At 38.3% G+C, this 25,645-nt stretch overlaps 1 protein-coding gene and 1 long non-coding RNA gene across 3 annotated transcripts in view; both read right to left on the reverse strand.

Moving 5' to 3' along the window:
- The window catches only part of LOC123585971, a 318,427-nt gene that overhangs the window by 128,808 nt on the left and 163,974 nt on the right, over positions 1 to 25,645 (reverse strand). The window lies entirely within an intron of this gene.
- On the reverse strand, positions 3,889 to 5,666 carry LOC123585969 (60S ribosomal protein L23a-like). The gene has a single exon (XM_045454741.1). It carries the CDS (start codon positions 4,388 to 4,390, stop codon positions 3,983 to 3,985), a length of 408 nt encoding a protein of 135 aa, XP_045310697.1. The 5' UTR covers positions 4,391 to 5,666; the 3' UTR covers positions 3,889 to 3,982.

Raw genomic sequence — 25,645 nt, forward strand, 5'->3', positions numbered from 1 at the left:
AACCCAACATGCAGCTTGATCTCACGACCCTGAGATCATGATCTGAGCAGAAATCAAGAGTCAGACACTCAACTGACTGAGCCATCCAGGTGCCCCAAGTTGTTTTTCATTGTAGTAAGGACACTTAACATGACAAATTTAACAAACTTTTAAGGTGTAAATATAGTGCTGTTAATTACAGGCACGATATTGTACAGCAGATCTCTAGAATTTATCATCCTGCCTAACTGAAACTTACATTTTTTAACTTTTATTCATAATATGTTTACATACAAAAATTTTTAGTTTTATGTAGGCAAATATGTCAATTGCCATTGTTTTTACTTATTATGGTTTATAATTTGGCATAGAGTTCTTATTTTTATTATTAATAATGCTTCCATGGGGCACCTGGGTGGCTCAGTCGGTTAAGCATCTGACTTCAGTTCAGGTCATGATCTCACAGTCTGTGGGTTTGAGCCCCGTGTCAGGGTCTGTGCTGCAGCTCAGAGCCTGGAGCCTGCTTTGGATTTTGTGTCTCCCTCTCTCTCTGCCCCTCCCCCAACTTGCACTCCGTCTCTCAAAATAAAATAAAGACATAAAAAAAATTTTAAGTTAGGCTTCCAGCATCAGTATTTAAATAAATGAATTTTTCTACTGGTTTGAAAATTTAACGTATTTCATATTCTGATTACATCAAAGTCTGTTCTTAACATTTTTATTCAGATTTATTAATCTAACTAATTTAGTGCCAATCACATGCCATTTTGGTTATCACGGCTTTGTTTTAAATTCAAGTCTTCAGTAGTGTCTGCATATCTCACTCTTGTTTTTAAAACAGAAACGAATACCATTACCCCCTTTTTTGTTCTTCCATCACACTTTTGTATGACTTTAAGTTCCAAAAACTGTTTTGAAGTCACATAATGGAACTGAAGTAAACATTTAAATTAATAGGATAAAATTAGCATCTTCACAATATTCACAGTTCCCATCCTGGAATATGGTATACATTTATTTAATCAACACCGTTTATTCTGTCTCAAGTAAAGTGTATTGGCTGTTCACATAGGTTCTACACTCTTCTGGTTCATTTTTATTAGTCTATGAACACCCAGAATTTTTTTTTCTTTTTTTTAATTAAGTAGGCTCCATGCCCAATACATGGGGCTAAAACTCATGAGCCTGAGATCAAGAGTTGCATGCTCCATCGACTGAGCCAGCTATGCATCCCCTGAACATCCAGAAAATATTTTTGAGAGACTTTCATGGACCAGGCAATGAGCTAATATATTCCTGGGTAAAGTTTTGCTACTAATGTGTATGAAAACTGTTCTCTACAATATATTGTAATCATTGCTGATAAATAACAGAGTTCCTTATTTTTATATGCATTTTAAACATATTTAATTTGCTAATCTTAATATTTTTGAGTTATCTCAAGTTATCTGGATTACAAATCAAGTTATCTATAAATAATGTTAATTTTGCACCATTCTTTCAAATATTGTAACTTCAAATTTGTATTTATTTTTTTTCAAGTTTATGTATTTTGAGAGAGAGGGAGTACAAGTGGGAGAGAGCTAGGAGGAAGAGGGGGAGAGAGAGAGAGAGAGAGAGAGAGAGAGAATCCCAAGCAGGCTCTGCAGTGACAGCGCAGAGCTGGATGCAGGGCTTGAACCCACAAACAGAGATAATGATCTGAGCCAAAACCAAGAGTTGGACACTTAACCGATTGAGCCACCTAGGCACCCCAAATTTGTATTTCTTTATAGAATTGGTAATGGATTTCAGAATAGGATAATATATTAGTAAGCCTAGAATTAACCTTTAATTCAAATTTTCATTATATTATGTATGTGTTTTCTCTATTTTACTTGATTTTTAATTATGAGAGCTTTATTTCATTAGACTTTCCAAGGAAGCAACTTTTCATATTAACCTATCATTTTTGTGATGGTTTTTCAAACTGTTAAATTCTCCCTTTTGCCTTATTATTTATGCCTATGTTTTCCTTAATAGTTACTCTGTGCACTTAAAAAATATTTCAAATAGGACACTTAATGATTTCATTTTCTTTCTTCCTATTTTAATATTGAAGGTTTTTAAGGGATGAATTTTCTAATTATATGTATGGATACATTACCTAAATTTGGGGTGTTCAAAATGACATAGTTTTTTAATTTCTAATAACAGATTTCATCTCTGACCATGAGCTACCAGCCTTCTTTGTACAAACAAATTTTTTCAAATTCCTTTCTGTGTTAGAAATTACACTGGTGGCTCCTAATGAATCATGCTCCCAGGATTGAAGCTTGGGATGGTTCTCTCCCATATTGATTCTGGGCTTGCACATGAACTTTGGCCATGCATCAACATGCATGATGTGAACAGAAGGTTGACAAGCAATTGTACACTGGGACTCATCTTCTTGGAACTCAGTCTCCATTCTGTTCTCCTGAAGGGAGAGGACACATGGAAATACATTCTCTGAAGGATAAGATACCACATGGAGGGCAAAGATAGCCTGGCCACGTTCCCAGCTGACACTATGTGGAGTAATGAGCCAGCCAGTCAACCAAAAGAATCATAAAAAATAATAAATGCTGTTATTTTAAGCCAGTAAGTGTTGAGAGTGTTTGCTATGGAACAATAGAAAACAGAAATTTTTTTTCTGTTTAAACTTGATCTGCCTCAATGATATTTTTCTACTTAGCCAAGTTTCAGAGAAGAGTGTTGAGAAGGAAGATACGTTTGTCTCCATGTATCAAACATGCCACCCCACCAAGAAGGCAGTAATGTCTACAGTTAAATGTGCATTGGAAAGGCTTTTTTTTTCCTCTTTTGTTTTCTGGTGCAAATGAATCTTTGCATCATTTCAGTATCATTTTGTTACTGAGCCAATAGAAACATAGGACATGATTTATTAAATATCAATATTCTCAGCATCCTCATATGTAATTTCTAAATCATATCTACTTTTGAAAATATAAGATAACATGCATAACATTTAACCAATGGGTGATTAATTTGTTGTGAGTTACAGACCTTTGTAAATAAATGAGAAATTTGTGCACCCTCTCCTCAGAAAAACACAACCTCACAAAGAAATTATTACATACAATTTCAGCAGTTTCATGGACTCATTAAGGAAAATATGTAGTGATTTTCAAATACAGTTTAACCAACTAATCTGTCCTCAGATAAAAGCTTACCGGGAAGCAACAAAAACAGAGCTTCAACTCTGTTGAAGCGACAGTGGTGCCTGATAACCCACCTGTTGCCTACATTCTTCCATTTGCCTACCCCACACCACATCCCTCCACAGAGCATAGTTTATAAATCAATGTCTTAAAATGACACGATAAAATTAAATACCTAGAAGAAAGATAAATAAATATGAAGGGGCTGGAGCCAGAGAATTTCTGACACAAACTAAGAGCAAGTATACAATAAGGAGAGACTGGATTCATTGTTGCAGTAAAGGTAAAAGAAAATACTGTGTGAATCGCTGTGGCCAGAGGCTCAACATGAGACAGCAAATTACCTGCCGCTTTAAAAGAAGTTGGATGGCTACTCCAATTAGTTTTATGTGTCAACTTGGCTAAACCATGGAAGGCCCAGATATTTGGTTATACTTTTTTCTGGATGTTTCTGTGAGGGTGGTTTTGGAGGAGATTCACATTTAAATTGTTAGACTAAGTAAAGCAGTTGAACTCATCCAATCAGTTGAAGGTTTCAATAGAACAAAAGGCTGGCCCTCCCAGAGTATGAGAGATTTCTGCCTGACAACCTTCAAACTGGGACCTTAGCTCTTCATGGTGTTTTATTGGGTTTTGTATGTGTGTATGTGTGTGTGTGGGGGGGTGTTTGTGGGTTGTTGTTGTTGTTGTTGTTGTTGTTTTTTGGTGAAAAAATTTATATTTAGATTTAGCCAGCTGGACACAGTTTAGATGATCCCAATTTTGTTGGCAACATCCAAAGCATCACAGTCAGGAGCCAGTCAAACATATGCCTTCTTTCCTCCATGGGGCTTGATCAGAGTGTTGACCTTGGCCATGTCAATGTCATAGAGCTTCTTCACGGCCTGTTTGATCTGGTGCTTGTTGTCCTTGACATCCACAATGAACACAAGAGTGTTGTTGTCTTCTATTTTCTTCACGGCTGACTCAGTAGTCAGGGGGAATTTGATGATGCCATAGTGGTCAAGCTTATTTCTCCTGGGGGCACGTCCCGAATATCTGGGATGCCTTCTTAGATACAGTGTCTCTGAAGGAATGTAGGTGACAGGAAGATCTTTTTTTGTGTGACTGTGGATGCCTTCCAGGACTGCTTTCTTGGCCTTCAAGGCCTTTGCTTTGGCTTCAGCTTTGGGAGGGGCAGGGGCTTCCTTCTTTGCTTTCCGCACCATCTTTATGAAAGCCACTCTTCCTGGTTTTATGGAGGCTTCCAGCCTTTGGACTGGAATGGGCTTTACAGATTTTGGATTTGCTAGCTTCTATAATCTCATGAGCCAATTTCTTATCAGAAATCTCCTTGTATATACTACATACTATACATATGCAGATATAAAATAAAGAGCCCTGGAGAACCCTAATACAACCATATATCCCAGTGTCCAGGACAGACTAGGTTTATGCCTGTGCTCCAACTATAAATATTAATAGCTCCCCTTTTCACTCACATACGCATCTAGGTTTTGTGGGTTTTTTTAATTTCATTTTTGGTTTTTGTTTTGTTTTCACAAAGCAGGGAGAGATCGTGTTTGTCTGAAATGTGTTACAAAAGGGGACCAGTGTGGGCCCCCCTCCGGTGGGTCATCTGTTTGTTGAGGGCTTTCTTGAGCACAGCAAGCGGCAAACCCACTGGGGACTGGAGACAAAAGCACCAGTGGGTGTGGAAGCACCTGGGATGTCAGCGTGGACATATGAAAGGGTTCACTGGCTGAGAAGAGGTGGTTGCTCACCCAGGCCAGGCTATTCCTTCCAGAGCCAGTGGAAGCCGCTGGGGGCCGGTGCCAGCATGGCCTGATTTCATGCCCCCTTCCAGCTTTGCCCTGCCCCTTGGGCCTGTGGAGGATAAATTATCTGGGCATCCATGGGAAACCTCACGAGGTTTGTTCTGTGGGCACAGCAGTATCAAAATGTCCTTGTTTCTCTTAAGGTCAGTAGGTTACACCTTAAGTAGCCTGGCAGCACTAGTAACCCCCGAGTAAGCCACAAGGGTGACAGGACGTGGTACTTAAATAACCAGAAAAAGAAAACATATTAGGTCAAGGCAGGAGTTCTTGTTAAATTAGCAAAATTCTCAAAATCATTTCTTTCTCAAAGTCAGACTAACCACAATGGTTTAATGAAAAGCTTCACCTCAGATAGACAGAAAAGCAAACTTTGTCTCACATTCACCTTTTCCTCCACACAAGTGGATCTAAAGTTCTAAAGCCTTAAAATATATTACCATTTAAGTTCCATCCTATAGGATTATATCTTCACACTTTGGTTCTTTTTCCAATTAATGGTCCATTTGTGAAATGCATATGTAGTTATTTCGGCTCTGTATGGCTCATTAGAGAGCCTTCTCAGTGATGGGTTTCATTCCCCTTGGTCTGATATGAATGAATTCATTAAGGACATACTATAAAATAACTAATAAAGTAAATTTTGAACATTTAAAAAGAAGTAATATAGCACAACTTACCTTCCTTAAAAAATAATTTAATCTGTTGTGGCTGTTTTAAAGATTTGAATTCAGGAGAAAATTCTTTACAAGTGGTTTTTATTATAACTTGGAACCTGACTCCTCATTCAAATGTGCATATTAATGTCTAATGCATATCAGAGTAACTCCTGTGGGAAGAATAAATGTGTTAGACTGTGCAAGTATAAAGAAGTAAGAATAAACATGAAAACTGGCAGAGGGTCAGATGGGAGGAACCTCTATTCTATTTATCCTTCCCTGAGTAATTTCCCAGTTTGCAAGAAACTATTGTCCCATTTAAATAGTAGAGCTGATCATGATTTAGTCTGACTTGTGGATAAAATCCTGTGTAAATGTGTTGCTCATTTGAATTGAATCAACTGAATCAACTGAAAAATTCAATCCTTTTTTACTTTTACTTTTCTGTTGTTTCAAGGAGGGGCCAGATTGCACTGATTAAAGAGGGATTTCTTTAGTAAAACTCTCCTACTTTAGACACACTGATGGTTTAATATTGAGAAAAAAAAACAGATTTTTCATTGGCAAGCAAAAATTAGTTTTTTTCCTCCTCTATTAACAACAAGAAGTTAACAGTAATTAACAGAAAAATATTAAATAAAAAAAGTAACTGCCATAAGTGCTACCTACACATATGAATTGTATAAGACATTAAAAGCAAGCTTAGGTTGTTAGTTGACAAGTCGTGAGACTGCTCATTTGACCACCAGCGCTATCACTTACAGGTAAATAATTCAACTGTGTACCAAGACCTAGAGATGCCTTTCACTGCTTTAGACCATAAAACACGATTTCCAAGGTGTCGATTGTAAGGCAAACTCCCTCAAATTCACATACGTGCCGTTAGATCAAGCTTCACATCAATCTAACATCTAAAATTCAAGTTCAAACCATATAGACAATAGTAAACAAAACCAGGCATATCATCTTAAAGTACAATGCTAACAAACTTTTGAAGAAATTACCATTTCCAACTTATATTTTACTGTCTTATTACTACTGAGCTCAGATAGATATTTTTTAAATGAGTATTTCATATTGATGATAGGTTCTCTTGTTTCCATATTGCCAAATCACATGTAATTGAAAGAGAGACATGAGATATAGATGAAAAAGTCTATTATTCTTAGCTGAATACTATGATGGTTATGGAAGAATGTAATAACAAAATATAACAACATATTAGTAATTCCATGATTTTTATGAAATGTGCATCAAAACAGACTTCAAAAGGTCTAAAGTAGACCATAAATAAATAACATGAGATAGTTTTCAATTTGTTCAGGTGGGATTAGGTTTTTTTTTTTTTTTTTTTTTAATTTTTTTTTTCCAACGTTTATTTATTTTGGGGACAGAGAGAGACAGAGCATGAACGGGGGAGGGGCAGAGAGAGAGGGAGACACAGAATCGGAAACAGGCTCCAGGCTCTGAGCCATCAGCCCAGAGCCTGACGCGGGGCTCGAACTCCCGGACTGCGAGATCGTGACCTGGCTGAAGTCGGACGCTTAACCGACTGCGCCACCCAGGCGCCCCTGGGATTAGGTTTTTAATTGATAGGATGGTGAGTTATAAAGTTATAAAGAGTCATTTAAGGAGGGAGTTAAGTTGGCCATTTAAAAACATTGTCAGATTTTTTAATCTCTAAATTTGTGTGTGTTTTCTCTGTCTTACATTTCTCATCTCCTCTTTCAGCTATTTACAGCAAGGCATCCAGTCTTGTGTGGCATGAATAAACTATACTCCTAGCAATGCATTACATAACTCTTGCAAGGAAGCATATTTTAAAAATATTTAAAATACTTATATTCTAAGTATTTATTATTATATTATTTACTTATTTACTTATAAATAAGTATTTATTATTATAAAATATTTATATTCTAAGTATATAATCGGCCAGCAAGAAGGCCGATTCATGGATGTAAGAATCAGGGACAGTTGATAAAGTGGGGTCACTCCTAATATTAGCCAACTGGGGCAAGATAGAATGCAATAGGGAAGGTCTTTGTTTAAAAGTAAAAATGCATACTAACTTGATACTTTGTTTATAGAAACAGGAACACAATGGCAAAAAGAAAAGAAAAATGATTGATGGCTTCGCTTTGGAGCTCACTGCAAAGGATTCCTCAAATTGAGTAATCTCTCAAAGGAAAATCTATAAAATCAGCTAAAAAAAATAGCTGAACTTACTCCAAGTATTAGTATTAAACAAGGTGGTACAAGTATAACATGGCTCTATTTACCACACCCGAGAAAGTCGCCAGGTGATTTAGTTCAAGTGTCTTACATAGAGGGATGTGGCTAGGGAGCAGAGCTTTCAACCCCCAATTTCTACTCACAAATGTTCTTGGGATTTGTAGTAAGCAAATGCAGTGGATGGGGAGTTGACAAAACAGTAAAATAAATAGGAACAAAGCAAGTCCTAGGGCAAGGGCAAGCATCTCTCTTGCTGGGCTAAAATAGCATAGGACCCTGAACTATGGGGAAGTGAGGTCCTCATGAAACACTGACAGAAAGAACTGCTAAGACTGATTCTAGTTAGAGAAAGCCCAGGAAGGTGCATGTAAGTTCAGCAGCGTTTGCAATGGCTCAGTTCCTGTGTGAAGCCAGGAAACCTAATAATGACTCTGCATTGATCATTTGTAGGTCCTTTTACTGGCTTTTCCCAGATATCAGGCTTCTTCTTGGGAAACTTTTCTTGGGATCAGCTGTCAGAGATTATTCTTTTTGAAAACCTTCTCCTTTATATATTTTTGTCCTAAAACCATATACATATACACACACATAGAAAGATATTTTCCATATTATTTTCCATATTTCTATAAGCATCTATGGAAATATTTGCTTCTGCCAAAGAAGACAACGTATCAGAGTCTTTGACCCATCAAATGACAAGTTTCGTCTTGTGTTTCATCTATTCTGCAAACCTACTTCTCCTTTCTCATTTCTGTGCAAACTCTTTTCTGTCTACTCATATCCTTTAAGAAATAGTGCTTATTGGGGGCGCCTGGGTGGCGCAGTCGGTTAAGCGTCCGACTTCAGCCAGGTCATGATCTCACGGTCCATGAGTTCGAGCCCCGCGTCAGGCTCTGGGCTGATGGCTCAGAGCCTGGAGCCTGTTTCCGATTCTGTGTCTCCCTCTCTCTCTGCCCCTCCCCCGTTCATGCTCTGTCTCTCTCTGTCCCAAAAATAAATAAATGTTGAAAAAAAAAATTAAAAAAAAAAAAAAAGAAATAGTGCTTATTGGCCCTTAAAATTCAGTATGAATGAAGGAAGATAAATTACCTTTTGGCTTAATATTCAAATCCAACTAAGACGAAGAAATAGTTGCATTCCTCTAATGCAACAGAGAGAGAGAGGAAGAGAGAGAGAGAAATACGAACATCGATAACCTGCCACATATTTACTCAACTCTCCATAGCGCCTACATGCAATAAATATTAAAACAATAGATAATATTCTATGTTTGAGAACCCAAACTTTGCTTCCCTGGGTTGTCATCCAGAACAGAATAGAGCCGTGGTCTTCGTAGTACATTTCCAAAGTTAAATTCAGACTCTTGGGGGCGCCTGGGTGGCTCAGTCGGTTAAGCGGCCGACTTTGGCTCAGGTCATGATCTCGCAGTCTGTGAGTTCGAGACCCGCATCATGCTCTGTGCTGACAGCTCAAAGCCTGGAGCCTGTTTCAGATTCTGTGTCTCCATCTCTCTGACCCTCCCCCGCTCATGCTCTGTCTCTGTCTCAAAAATAAATAAACGTTAAAAAAAATTTTTTTAATAAAAAAAAATTCAGACTCTTGTTGTTCATAGGTGAAAACATGTTTCTCTGTAAGTTTGCATATCTTTTATCTCCCTATCTACCCTGTAACCACAGTACCAAAGTGAATCACACTTAGTACAAAGCATTACAGTGTGACTTTGAGAGCCAAAAGTGTCCTTGAGTCCTCCACATAGAATGGCCGCAGTAGTGATAAGGATTTTTTAAACCTCCAAAGGGGGAATGAAACTCAGCAGCCTGAAGTATGGACTGCTAGAGTCCTTTCAACCTGTGCTTTCATTTAGTACATTTGCCTCTCAGCCAACACCAAAGAGGTAACAGTAAGACAATTTATCAAAGCTCTTACCCATCAAATGGCAAGTTTTAGAAAGAGCTTTGTACCTCTTTGACAATTTTGCTCTAAATTTCTAAAACCATTTGTATGTCGCCAATGAGGAAGATAGGTCACTTACTTGATCCCTACTTTCAATGTTTCTGAGTTATCCAAGGCTTCTCAATTTTCTTAGACCTTCAGAGTTCTGTAACTCTGATGGTCCAATGGCCCTGTGCCTCTGTAGCTGCTGAAGCCAATTTGCTACCACATTCCATTTCTCCCCTGACATCATCTTTGGTAAGTTTTCCTAAATTTAAAGCTCCATCATCTCACTGAGCTATACCAAAAATAAAAAGACTAAATAATAATAATTATTATTATTAATAATTAATTTAAAGTAAACAAAGCTGTACCACTCTCCTGTCCCACCTACTTCATTCCCCCCGAATTTCAATATCCACTAGAAAAAGACTAGATTTGTAAACTCCCTGACCGAACTGGATCTATGAAACTCTCGGCCCACTGACAGTAGACTTCATCCCATCTCTTCTGCACTGTCGCTTTCCACTAACTCTCCTCCCTCACTTTGTCCACATTTGTTTACTGCATAAAACACGCTTATTTTCATTAACAGTCTCTGCCCTCTAGAATTAGGCTCAGATAACTGCAAAGTAAAATTAAGATATATTCAAGTTTTCAAAAACTATCAGCACTGCTCTCCTCTTTCACAAGAGATTGAGTGGAGAGTTTGGCAATATGAGGGTTACATACAATTAGGGTAGAAACACAGGTGTTGCCAAACATTAGTGCTGCAAAATATCATTTTTTAACAGTATCACCTATAGCCCTAGAGTGATATTATTTCCTTGTAAGCCAACATCTTTTTCAGTTAATCCCATACCGGATCATACCTCTGTCAATGTTTGTAATAAAGGTGAGCAGTTTGTTTTTGGCCCCAGGACATGCTATAAGAAATAAAATGTGCAACCTCCACTGTGCCTTAGGGAAGCATTTAGACATCTGTACATTTTACATAGTCTTTCCTGTGTTGCTATAGAAAGTATCACCTTGTCTTCTTCTTTGGTAGCTCTGGGGTAATATACAAAGCTGGTTTTAAGTTATGAAATGCCAACTGGAGACCTCTCAAAGTGTTCTCAAATATAATTCAGTTCTTTGGAAATAGCGATTATCAGTTCTTCCAAAATGTGATTTAATTACGTACTTACATAAAATGTCATCATCCTAGTACACTTGACATTTTTAACACATATTCTATTCCTGTCATCTATATCAATGACAAATGACAGAATAAAGGCATACTTAAAAATTATATCATCTGAGACATTTTATATAATTATGGGCAATTAGAATTTGTAAAACATTTAAATGAATTTAGCTTTTCTTTAAGAGCCCAGTAAGCTCATAACAAAGCTAAAGCAAGCAGTGAACACTCAGTCTATCAATCAAAAGGCGTGGTGAGGAGAAGCAGGCACTAGACTGGGTCACGGCACTGCCACTACGTCATCCTCCTCAAGATTATTTCTTCATCAGCAAGACTGGAGGGCTAAATTAGAAGCTTTCTGATTCATAACCTCTTAATATTTACTGGGTATCCATGTGTTCAGAACTTACTAGATGCTATGAGGAGTCCAGACACCACTCTCATCTCGAGTTGCTTATAGTCTGTTTTCGTAAGAAAGAAGAAAAACAATAAAGGGCAATTCATAAACAATTACCAGAGTATTTACTATACAGTGGATGGTAGCTGACCAGTTATCGGAACTTGAAAAAGGAGACAAAGAAGCAGTGGAAGCTTAAGAACATCCAGATTCTCTTCAGCTTAACCACAGCCTACTTTTCTTAGAAAACCCACTAGTAGATGAAATTACATCCAATTTGATATATATTTATTGCATATTTTCCACATGGCTAGTTAACAACATATTTCAACATATGATTTTCCATCCTACTGAATTTCATCACTGTCAGTACTTCTAAACTTTGAATCTCAAGCTCTTTGGAGCCGTTCTTTAGACCTCTTTCCGGTGGTCTGGGCAGTCACTCAAGGTTACCCAGCAACAGAGTGGTGGAGGAGAGTTGGGATGCAGTTTCCTGACTCTGGGTTGAATTCTCCCCTAGGCCTGTGGCCTCTATTACAACAGCCTCCCAGGTGAGCTCCCTCTCGGCAGTGTTTCCTGCATATCCTGCCACAATAAACCTCCTCAAATCAACTCCTCTCCCACAGATCCCATCAGACTGTACCAAGCAGCCTACGCAGTGAAGAACCTTAGAAATCATCTGATCCTGTTCCTTTCCACCACGTACAGACACAGCCAGTAGCAGGTGCAGAATGACAGGCTCCAGTGCTGGGAAGTGATTACTTAGTGTACTGACACTGGTGGGACTTCATTGCAAATTGGGACTTTTCCCACAATCAACCAACATAAATTCCGTCATTTATGAAATCGAAACATAATTCCTATCTTACAGGTTGTCATGCAAACTAAATCAGACAACATCTGTGCCTGGTATATAATAAGTGTTTAATATGATATTAGCCATATATTTTTATTCTGTATTTTGATGCTTTGGCATCTGAGACCTTGCTGACCTGGGAGGGGCTGCCCCTCCCAAGGTGAGCTAATTCCCACAGGTAGCAATTACTTGCCTGTAAGGGCACCTTTCAGATGCAAACACAGTGCACACCCCACAAATCTAACCACTTTCTTTATCAGCTTTTCACATTTCAGGCCACTTTTCACTACCTGCTAGAGCCAAATACCAATGTATTAGGGAGAACCTCTATGCCCCAAAGCCTGCTGACATCCAACTAACCAATCCTAAGGCTGCTTATCTTGCCTTACACATCCCTTCCCACAATAAAGGATCTTGTCCATATTTTCCTCTTACTCCCTCTGACTTCTGACCAACCCTGGTACTTCCCCATGTGACTCCGTGTTGTATGCCATGTCTCCCATTTCTAAGGATCTATGGCTACAATAAACTGCTTCCTTTATGACAGTCACTTTCGTACCTGCATGTCTTACCATACCTGATCAAAACAAATCCCAGCTACCCTTAAAACAAATGCATGTTTGTTTTCCCTTTTCTGAGCCTTTCCAAGTAATGGTATGTCTTATCCTGAAACTTCAGCATTCCCCAACTGTGATTCCTGGAATTCTCTCTTGCCCTAGTAAATTGATGACTGATATATATTATGCTTTATGTACCTGTGGCCTGGCTATCTTCCCTGTCCCTCTTTCAATACATACATTCAACCTCAGGGACAGTTTGCCACATCTCAAGTCCTTTCTCTCTTTGATCTGATGTTCTGGCCTATCTTCTAGCTTTTCCCTGTGCAGTTTTCTTTCCTTAGAATAACCAAAACTTGGTTTCAGTCACAAGTCTAGAAGCTTTATCTGTGTAGGTGCTCCAAAACTCTCATTGTACCAAATCTAAACCTCTTAACACATCCAAAAATGAAAGGCAGACATGTGTTAAGAGTAAGAACAATGAATTGAAAAAAATTGAATTTGCAAAACTGACTCAGACTATCTGCAGTTCTCGGAAAAATTGCTTAGCCTCTCTGAGACTCAACTTTTCACTTGTAAAAGTGCAGATAATAATAGTACCCACATCATAGGGTGGGTATAAAAATTAAATGAGATAATATATGTAAAGTGCCTGATATGTACTATGTCCTAAAAATAGTAATTATTATTGCTGTGATTGTAATTGTGGTTGTTATGATGATAATGTCACTAGTAGTGGTTATTATAAAAATAAGACAATCTCTGAAAACAAACTTTGCAAGCATTTAAAATGTTCCTGTCACTTTGGAAAAGTGTGGCTTAATATCTGGTTTTAAAGTAAAATTATATTTTGGGGCCCTTAGGTGGCTCAGTCGGTTGAGTGGCCGACTTCAGCTCATGTCATGATTTCAAGGCTTGTGAGTTCGAGCCTTATGTCAGGCTCTGTGCAGACAGCTCAGAGCCTGGAGTCTGCTTTAGATTCTGTGTCTCCGCCTCTCTCTGTCCCTCCCCCCCCTCCCCCCCCTCAGAAATAAACATTAAAAAATTAAAAAAATAATAAAATAAATTCTATTTTTGCATATCTCCATTTCTATTTAAAAACAAATCTAACTATTTAAATATCTACGATGCAGGGGCAATTCTTATTGGCTTAAACTTATTTATTAAAGGAAAAAGTATCCAAGCATTGGATGAATGAGTGTGTATTTGCTTAAAAAATATCCACCTCCAAATATATAAAAAAAAAATAGGGGCGCCTGTGTGGCTCAGTTGGTTAAGCATCCGACTTCGGCTCAGGTCATGATCTCGCAGTTCATGAGTTCAAGCCCTGCATCGGGCTCTGTGCTGACAGCTTAGAGCCTGGAGCCTGCTTCAAATTCTGTGTCTCCCTCTCCCTCTGCTCCTCCCCTGCTCATGCTCTGTCTCTCTCTCTCTCCTTCAAAAATAAATAAAAAAATTAAAAACTTTTAAAGAAAAATATTGTGTTCACTTGTATAACTCTGCATAGGTCATCTTTTTTTATGCATTGTCATTTGATCCTTACAAAAATCTAGTAATATAAGAGTAAAAGGAGTATTGTGGACATAAAAACACCATTATCATCATTTTACACATGAAGAAACTGAGGGAGGGAAAAGTAATTTGAAATTAGTAGAATGCCTAACTTCATATATAAATGATTTTCATAATAACTCTGACTACTCCAGTGAAATGACTTTTGTGAAGGATGCTTAATACCTCCAAATTACCAAATCCATTAGTCAAGTCTATGTCTTTATCTTACTAAAATATTTGACAACACTGAACACATCTCCCTTCTGAAATATTTTCTTCATTAAGTTTCTTTAATGCTAAATTACCTAATTTTCGTCCCGACTTTGGCCTGCTCCTTCTTAGTCTCTTTTTGCTGGATGTATCTCCTATTCCTGACTTTAAAATTATGGAATAGCTCAGATCCTTCTCTTCTCTTTCTGTAATTTCCCTTTACATGAGTCCTACTGTTTTAAACATCATCTAAATGTTGGTGATGCCCAGGTTTATACTGTAGCACCTGCCCTGAATCCCAGGAGCTCAGGAATCAGACATTTACTACTTATAGTACCTCTCCATGAATATTTTACACTCAAAACTTACTTATCTAAAACAAATATATTTAATTTCTGACCCCAATTCTAATGCAATCTCCTCTCCCAATCTTCTCATGTCTAAAATGGTTCTCATCATCCAGTCTATATCTGAAATAGATTAATTTTTCCTAACCTCACAGAAACAATCCTTTGGAAAATCTTGCCTGCTCAGACTGCAAAGTGTATCTTCAGTCTATAACTTCTTTTTTCCACAGCTGCCTCTCAAGTTCAAGTTTCACTATTTCTTACTTGAACTACCAAAATAACTTTTTAAGTGGTGTCCCAGCTTCTATTTTTGCTTTCCCACATTCCATTTCCTACAAAACAGCTAAAATAATTATTATAAAACATATATAAATTATATCACTTTTCTGTTTAAAAGCTTAAAGACATCCCATTATTGACAGAATAAAACTGAGCTCAGTATCATGGCCAAAGCCCCCACATAATCAGTCTCTCGTTTACCTTCCTGATCACTTTGGCACAATATTCCTCTTCATTTACAACATTCCAACCATAGTGGACATGTTTCTCTGTTCCTTGATCTTGTCAAGAATCTTCCCACCTCAGACCACTTTTTTATAGTGTTCCCCAGCCTGGAATGCTATCCTATCACATTTTCAAATGGTTAGGCCCCTCTCATCTTTCAAGTCTTTGTTCAAGTATATACCCAGGGGTGCCTGGGCAACTCAGTCAGTTAAACATCTGGCACCTGATTTCGGCTCAGGTCATGATCTCACAGTGCAATTCATGAGATGGAGCCCCACCATGTTGCGCTTTGTGCTGTGACAGAGCCTGCTTGGGATTCTCTCTCTGTCTCTCCCTGCCCCTCCCCCACTCACTCATGTGCTTTCTCTCTAAATAAATAAATAAACAAAATAAATAAATAAATACATAAACATTTAAAACAAATACACACACAAACACACACGTACCCAGGACCTACCAAGAGCTCAATTAATGTGACCGAATCAGTGGAACGAATGAAATGTCATCCCCTGAGAGAGACCTTCCCTGAGTATCTGAAGTGTGCTCATCCAGGTACCCATCTCAGTCACTCTCTAGCATACCATGTTTTATTTTTCTCATAGAACTGATCTCTCTCTCGAGTTATTTATTTTTGCACCTCCTGTTGATTAGCTGGGTATGCCACCAGAACTAAGAGTTATGAGAACAGGAATCTTACCTTTCTTACACTCCCCTGAATCTCATGCCTAAAACAGTGACTAGCTTAGAGTAAGATCGGAATGACAGACATTCTGATGAATGAATAAAAAGCAAATGAATAAATGAGTGGTCTCTGTTTTACACATGAAGAAAATGAGACTTGGAGAAATTAAATAAGTTTTCTAAGATCATCAAGGTCATATGAACTAGTGGCCCAACAAAAATTCCAAGCTGTAACTGACTCAAATTCCTTTCTTTTTTCAATATGCCATGGTAGGTGGCAATTTGAGATCCAGACAAGTTGTATAGCATCATTTCTCCCTGCTTCTTCACATTAAGTTTAAGTTCTGGAAATAATATAAAAGGCAATCAAAGAAAAACTCTGGAAGGTGAGGGGCGCCCAGGTGGCTCAGTCAGTTAAGCATCTGACTTTGGCTGAGGTCATGATCTCATGGTTCACAGGTTCAGGCCATGCCTGGGGCTCTGTGCTAATGGCTTGGAGCCTGGAGCCTGCTTTAGATTCTGCTTTAGCCTCTCTCCCTCCCCTGCTGGCAATGCTGGCATGCTCTATCTTTAAAAAAAAAAAAAAAAAAAAAAAACCTCTGGAAGGTGAAAGAGGAAGGCAAACTGGTTACAATCTCAGGACTAGAAAAAGAATTCAAGAGGAGGGCAATTTACATGCACTCTCTTCCCAACCTAGCAATAGGAGACAGCCAAGAGAGGCTCTTTTCTTCTGCCAATGAAATGGGAGTCCTTCTGATAATACCAGCCAGTTGTAAGGGGGGGTGGACAGGGAATCTCACTAACAAAAAGCTGCCAAGGGAAGTGCTCTACTTCCTTGCACAACCTAAGACGCTTACCAAGAGACACAGTGCAGCTGAGCAACACTGGCAAGAGGGATCCTGCCACAACCCCACCTGGCCCAGGAATCCTAAGTCCCTATGGGCTGAGACTCTCCCACCCCCACCCAGAGACATCTGCTTCCCAACCTTGGGAAATGGCTTTTGCCTCATTAGGCAGCACTGGCAAGGACCAATAACAACCACATCAGTTCCTAATAAACCAAATGGACCAAAATAACACTGCAAATACTCTGAAAATTAAACTACAGCCCAAAACTATAAGCCAGGACCTAGGTACTAAACAACAGGTATCAGTTTGTTAAATATAAGATTCAAATAATATCCAGACTCTCCTCTCATGATAGATGGAATGTCCAGGATTATATAAGAAAGATCACTCCTCATGCCAAGGATAAAGAAATAACAACTTGCATGAGAAAGAGCAATCAACTGATGTTGACAACAAGATGGTTCAGGTAATGAAATTACTGAAAAGGATTTTAAGGAAGTCATTATAAAAATGCTTCAATAATAAATGATAAATTGTCTTCAAACAAATGGAAAAAATAGACAATTTCAGAAAAGAAATGGAAATAATAAAAATTAACTAAATGGAAATCATAGAACTGAAAAATGTCATAGGAAAAATAAACCTGATGGATGTTCCCAATTGTAGTGGAGATAAGAGAACTGAATCAGTGAACTTAAGGAAAGATCAATAGAATTTACTCAGTATAAAAAAAAGAGAATGAGAGAGAGAGAGAGAGAGAAAATCAACTGGAAAAAAATTAACAGAGACTGTGGGTATATAACAAAAAGTTCCAACATTCATATCATCAGAGCCTCAGAAGGCAAGGAGAATGAGAGTGGGACTGAAAAGGTTATTCACAGAAATAATGAGTGAAAGCATCCCAAATTTAGCAAAAGACACAAAGCTACAGATCCAAGAAACTAAGTGAACTGTAAAAAACCTGGGGCACCTGGATGACTCAGTAGGTTAAGCATCGGACTCTTGATCTCGGCTCAGATCATGATCTCACAGTTCATGATTTCAGACCGCAAGTCTGGCTCTGCACTGACAGCACTGAGCCTGCGTGGGATTCTGTCTCTCCCTTTCTCTGCCCCTCCCTTGCTTGCGTGTGTGTGCATGTGTGTGTACATGTCCTCTCTCTCTCCCTCTCTTTCAAATAAACTTAAAAAAAAACACAAAGAAATCCTTGGCAAGACCCATCATAATTAAGTTTCTGAAAATTAACACAAAATGAAAACCTTGAGGGCAGTCAGAGAAGTGATGCATTACTTACAGGAGAATACTCAAACTAATGACAATGGTCTCTCTCATATGAAACTCTACAGATCAGAAGGAAGTAGCTAAATTTCAATATTATGCTTTCTCTGCAACAAATAGGAAGAATCATTAGCTATATCACTGGATATACAGATAAATGTCTGGTGCTACTCACCTAGAAGCAAATTAGATCAAGCTGCAAAATGTGAGAAACAGCTCTGTGCAAATCAATGCCTGAAGTTCCACTGGAGGCATTTCTTTGAGGAGTCTCCTGGGTCTTCTCTAAGTGAATTTCTTATTTAATACATAGCCTACATAATAAATCGTAAGAAGGCTTTCTAAATTTCAGAAAATCTATCCAAACATTTTCACTATATGCAGTAGGCATCAGAGAGAAACTTAATTTTATTTGTATAGATCAGTCAGGATAGCAATGCTAGCTTGGTGTTTCATGCATTTCATAGATGCACGCTCAATTTCCTATGTCGTACTAAAATCCTAAGTTTAGTCTCACCATGCACTGCCTCTGAAAAGGGATAGTCATGCTAGAAATGTACACAGTATTTCTTTTTGTGGATACGTATCAAATAGAGTTTTCAGACTTCCTTATAAGATTAGAAACCGCAATGAAAGGCTGCTCAGTATTTAAATGATAGGGAGCTACTATTAAAGACTATGGGGGGAAATGGGATTGCTAATTGTAGCTTCTTTAAAAGTAACTGCCATTATGTGGCCTTGGCATTCATTTTATTTAAAATATGCTTGTTTTATATATACAAAACTCTTTTGATATGATTATTAGGCAGTTAATAAGTCTTTTGAGAACTAAAGGCAGTCTTTTAAATGTCCAGGATATTCCAGCTTTGCCCCTGATAGTATATCCTCAATGAAATGTAACTCGAAAATGGATTTTCTTATCATCCATGAAAAAGTATAAACTTAATCTAGTTTCAATTTCTTTATCTCAATACCCTTTTAATTGGCACTTTGCCTCACCTAATGAAAAAACACCCTCTGTACAATCACAACTATTAGAATCTTATTTTGGCCTTGTCAAGACTAACTGACAGCAAGTTGAGGCTTAAACACTGATAGTTGAAAATCTTCTAATCCAAAAGCCAGTAAAAATCTTCAGTATCCTGACTGAATATATATCTATTATTCTTTATACCTTACTTCAAGAGGATTTAAAATGACAGATAACAAGATTCAAGACAGCCTTAATGCACTTTAATTCTAGCTTGAAAAGTCTTAGGTACTGTGATTTTTTTTCCCTCTAAAATATATTTAAATGTAGAAAAGGAGCTAAAGGTAAGTTATACAGACTTCTTAAAGCATACCATTTACTGCCCTTTAAAAAATAATTCAATTTGTCCACCATCCATGGAAAAAAAAATGTATGAGCCCAAAGCTATGACTGAGCATACAAAAATTCCAGACCTCAAAGAATATATACTCAAAATATGGAGCATATCCACTGGGATATAGCTGATTAGAACTCTCCATTAGCAGCAAAAGCAAAGTAAATCCACAAACAAGTAAGCCTACAACCTTCTGAAACACCCAATCCTATTTTGTTAAAGAGCATAAAATCATGATGCTGGTAGTGAAATCAGAGTTCTGCTGGTAGAGAACATATTAAATAGCACATAACTCACCTAAATGATACAATACCATAGTTCTATTACAAACCACAGTATATACAAGGGTGGGAAAATGCTTACGCTATTTTGCTAAGAAAAAACAAAATATGGGGGCGCCTGGGTGGCGCAGTCGGTTAAGCGTCCGACTTCAGCCAGGTCACGATCTCGCAGTCCGTGAGTTCAAGCCCCGCGTCAGGCTCTGGGCTCATGGCTCAGAGCCTGGAGCCTGTTTCCAATTCTGTGTCTCCCTCTTTCTCTGCCCTCCCCCATTCATGCTCTGTCTCTCTCTGTCCCAAAAATAAATAAACGTTGAAAAAAAAATTAAAAAAAAAAAAAGAAAATATGAAACAGTACTTTTAGCAGCATCCAGATTTTTAATACATCTCTTATGCTCATTCATTGCTTTATATTAACACGATTCAAGTAAACATACATATAAACCCGGAGTGTGAGTCACAGCAGAGTTTTCATCAGTTTATCCAAATGACCAGTAGTCACACTTTGCTGAGTTTATCATAGTATATTTACTTTCGTTTAGTATACTCAAAAGACAGAATTTACAAGGGACATCACCAAGAGGGATGAATGTCCTTTGATGGATGAATGGATTTTGAAATGTGGTTTATATGTACACACACACACACACACACACACACACACACACACACACACACTGGAGTATTATTCAGCCATAAAAAAGAAGGAAACTCTGCTGTATCTGACAATGTGGACAGACCTTGAGGGCATTACAAAGTGAAACAGGTAGAAGGAGTAGGAGACCACAGCCTCTATTCCCCCAACAAAGATCAAGAATTAAACAGCTATCCATGAATAAGACTATCTCTGCAAAAGTTCTAGAGACCACTTAAGAAATATTGGCAACACACTGGAACAAAACATGTGAGAATAACCACATAAAGAGCAAAGGAAGACAGCTGCCTTTTGCCTGTATCATCCCATCTCCCTCGCCAGTACTGCTCAGCACCAAGACGGAACTCCTGAGCTAGAAAAATTCCCTCCTGGGAAAGGAGAAGAGAGAGCGTCTAGCTTCCCCAGCCTTTCAGGGCATTGCATAAAAATCCCTCTTCTGTTTCACTCACCCAGAGACCTACAAAGCTGAGTTGCATAGAAATGACTAAGAACAAGGAAGACAAACCAGGGTTATCAATAGCAGCCACACCGCTGGAGAAACTGGGCTTCCCATTGGCCTGCTCTGGAGACAAACCCAGCTGCTTTTGCCAGTGAAGAAGGCAATGGATGGCACAGCAGCCGCCATTGGCTTCCACTGCCCTGTGAGCAGAGCAAGACCCAGTGGCCACAGCACTGCACACGGCCAGCCAGTTGCACTGTTGGTGGGAACGTAAACTGGTGCAGCCACTAGGAAAAACAGTATGGAAGTTCCTCAGAAAATTAAAACTAGAACTACCATATGATCCAGACCCCCCATTCTGGGTATATACCTGAAGATGATGAAATCACTATCTCAAAGCATTATCTGGATTCCCATGTTCAGTGCAGCATTATTCACAATAGACAAGACATGGAAACAACTTAAGTGTCCTCTGATGGGTGAATGGATTTTAATGAATTTTAAAATGTGATACACACACACACATACACACACACACACACACACACACACACACACACACTGGAATATTATTCAGCTATAAAAAAGGAAATCCTGCCATCCTCAAGGATGGACCTTGATGTATTATAAGTGAACTAAGTCAAACAGACAAAGAAAAATACTGCATGACCTCACTTATATGCGGATTCTAAAAACATCAATTTCATCCAAACAGTACAATGGTGGTTGCCAGGAGCTGCAGGGTGAGGGAAATAGAGAAATGTTGCTCACATGGTACTAACATTCACTTAAGGGATGAATAAGGTGTGGGGATCTAATGTACAGCACGGTAACTACGGTTAACAATACTGTATGATAGGGGCGCCTGGGTGGCGCAGTCGGTTAAGCGTCCGACTTCAGCCAGGTCACGATCTCGCGGTCCGCGAGTTTGAGCCCCGCGTCGGGCTCTGGGCTGATGGCTCAGAGCCTGGAGCCTGCTTCCGATTCTGTGTCTCCCTCTCTCTCTGCCCCTCCCCCATTCATGCTCTGTCTCTCTCTGTCCCAAAAATAAATAAACGTTGAAAAAAAAAAAAAAAAACAATACTGTATGATAGACCTGAAAGTTGCTATGAGAGTAAAACTTTAATGTTCTCATCATAACAACAACAACAACAACAAAATGGTAATTATGTGATGCAAATGATGTATTAACCAATCTTACTGTAATAAATATTTCATATAATACACATGTTTCAAATCATTGCATTATATACCTCATGCTTACATAAAGTTATGCCAATTATGTCTCAATAGAGCTGAGGGAAAAAAGGAAGACACATAACCTTGGCCAGGTTGGAAGAACATGTCGGTGATGTTGTTGTGAGCTGTGAGTTGATAAACTAGAGAAACGTTTGTTCTTAAGAAGTAAATTCAAATGGCTATCACAGTTCAAGACAGGCTTATCTTCAAATAGATGTTATAAAAATCTTCAGAGTCCTCCATCATTTCAGATAAAATCTACTAAACTGAGCATGAGTGACAACCTTGATTAGTGGCATCTAAATCATAAGAATTAAGTCCTATGGTAATGGCCAGAATATAGCTGAGGAAGGTCTAAACTCATATGTATTTGAGGAACTGTGCTCTTATTACATACAGATCCTCTGCCATGTACATTCATAATCTCTAATGCTTCATTCACAAATTAGAAACTTGAGGTCACAAAATCTATGTATATTTCCCACTGCTCAAAGGTGTTGAAGGGCAGAGCTTAAATGTTTCAATATCAACTCTTCACTACACAAGACTGATTATGAGATCACATATCAAAATGCCTGAGAGAGTTATAAAGGAATAATGGGTATGTGACAGGTCATTGCCAGGCACCTACATCTGGGTAAACAGCATCACCAATCTGCCTGCTGCTCAACATGTACATTCTTTATGCTACTCTTTCCCTCAATAGCTTTATCAATCTATCAGCAAATCTTGTCTAGTCTACCTTGAAATCACATTTCAAACCCCATACTTTGCTCTGTGCCCACTAACCATCACTCCGGTCCAAGGTATAACCATCTCTTGCTTGGCCAATGCAACAGACCCCTAACTGGGCGTCCTAAAATTATTCTAGTACAATCTTTGCAGAGCAGTCAAAAAATAGAAATTATATAAAATAACACCATTCCTTACCTACAAACTTACTTGGGTTTACAAGTAATACTTGCAAAAACCTTCACGGTTTAGCCCCTGCTTTTATCATTTCCGTGTCCTCTCACCTATTATAATACTAATCTCCTGACAACATGACCTTTTTTTGATTCATCAAATGACCAAGCTCATCCTCAGACTTAGGGTCTTTGCACTGAACTGTTTGTTCCCTTCTCTCACAATGTTCTTCCTTCCCCCGATCTTTGCATAGCTGCCTTCTGGTCAATCAATTGCATGCTTAAATGTTACCTTTTCAGAGAGACATTTCCTAACCTCCTAAGACCCAGTGACCCAACAGACATCCTATTAAATATCTCTTTGTAACACTTATCATTATTTTATTGGTAGTATTTATTTATTATTTCTTTGTTAATTATTCATCATTCTCTCTCTTCCCATCAGTATGAATCTAATCCAGACGAGCAAAGACCTGTCCTCTTTTGTTTACCTCTCTCATCAGAACAGACTGATATAAATGCCCCCCAAATAATTGTTGACTTAATCAATGATCCTCGTTAGTTTTTAGCAGCAGATCCTTCTTTTCTTCTCATCCTACAATCTCCTATAAATATGCAAAATTCAGAGGTAGTTTTGGCTCCTAGTGTTCTATCACAATATCTCCTATTGTCAGAGTTAGCCAAGTGACAATAGACTCATTCTTGTTACCACTTTATTATTTTCTGTTCTATATATGTTCAGGAAATCCATTTGACTCTTGTTAAGGAAAAGCCATCTGTAGTCACTGAAGATCAAAGTAGATAGAGCCAATGATTTAAGCTCAGAAATTAATAAACAGTAACTCAAAAGAGTAATGGCATTTTGAATGTGGCAAGCAGACATATGGTAAAACAGTTCTAGGGACAACACATGCTAACAACACAGCAACACTGTGTTCATGGCTCAAAAAAAAAATTAGCAAACAGAATGAATAGCAGGCTAAATGCAAAATAATGAAAGAGAGGAGAGAGGAAAAGGAAGAGAAGAAGGGAAAAGATATTACAAAAACTCAACTATAAACAAAAAAAAAAAATCATGAGCAGTTGGTACTTGTACAAGTATCATAATGTCTGTTCCAATGGTTTCCAAATCAGAACTACCTAGGAAATACACAGTCTAAGGTCCAAGCCACTCATATTCATATCTCAAAAGCTTAGAGTGGAGCCCTAGAATTTTTTTTAAGTTTATTTATTTTGAGAGAGAGGGAGGGAGGGAGGGACAGACAGAGAATGTGGGGGAGGGGCAGAAAAAGGAGACAGAGAATCCCAAGCAGGCTCTGTGCTGTGAGTGCAGAGCCCAACACAGGGCTTGATCTCACAACTGTGAGATCATGACCTGAGGAGAAATCAAGAGTAGTATGCTTAACTGAATAAGCCACCCAGGCACCCCTAAAATCTATATTTTTGACAAATGTCCCATGTTATTCTGAGTTTGAAAAGCTCTGATTTTGTTCCACAACTTGCATCTTGCAGAGAAAGCAAAGAGCCACAAAAATTCTTGATGCCCTATCCAATAAACACTGAATATTAAGTACCCATGGATTGTTTTAGATACTGAAAGATCTCTTTAAAAGAATTTTAAATACTTCAAAAAACAGATGAGTGAAATGGGTTGGTGCAATTAATACAGAAAGTTGAATATACTCTATAGACATATTTCCCAAGGAGCATTTTACTGTTTGAAAGCACCTCACATCAAGCAAGTGCCACTTCATAACTTAAATGTTTGTTTCTTCTACTTGGGTTCTAGGTAGTTAATGGAGTAAACAAAACTCATAGTGCTCAGTTATGGAACTATTGTAGAAATTAAGTAAGAAATGACTATATCTTAAATTCATGGGACTGCTATGTGAGGTCATAGAGGTTGAGTCTAGAGGCGCCTGGGTGGCTCCTTTGGCTGAATGTCCAACTCTTGATTACGGCTCAGATCATGACCCCAGAGTCATGTGATCAGCCCCACGTTGGGCTCTGTGCTGAGCACGGAGCCTGCTTACAATTCTTCCTCTCTCTCTCCCTCTGCCCCTCTCCCTCACTTTGCCCCTCTCCCTCTCTTGCTGTCTCTAAAATAAAATTTAAAAAAAGATTGAGCACAGCATAACTCTAGAGAGCTACAGTCACAGAGATTGCAGCGTGAATGGTTCACCTGAATTGATACAAGGAAACAAACCTGTAGGCTAAAATGGAGAGAGGAAGGGAGAGCCTGAGCCAGAGAGGTAAAGAGCTGAGACTGAGATATATTTAGGATATAAAATGCATATGATTTACATATACAAGTGAATCATGAGCTCATGTGAAGTTGCAGTTACATAGTCGCCATTTCTAATATTGTATGTTCCTAGGATTAGATTCTCTACCTTTACACTTAAATTTCTCTATTATCATTTACACAAACCATATCCTACATACCTGACCCAGATAGTGGGAAAAAAAGGCAAGAGAACTTCAACTTATTAAAAGGATTTATGGCCTTTTTTGAATAAATGTTCTTCTA

The sequence above is a fragment of the Leopardus geoffroyi genome, chromosome C3 (genome assembly GCF_018350155.1).
Source record: "Leopardus geoffroyi isolate Oge1 chromosome C3, O.geoffroyi_Oge1_pat1.0, whole genome shotgun sequence".
Lineage (NCBI taxonomy): Eukaryota > Metazoa > Chordata > Mammalia > Carnivora > Felidae > Leopardus > Leopardus geoffroyi.

Bases quoted from the DNA above. Each gene is read 5' to 3' on its own strand.
- LOC123585969 (XM_045454741.1), bottom strand. From the start codon at position 4,390: ATGGTGCGGAAAGCAAAGAAGGAAGCCCCTGCCCCTCCCAAAGCTGAA.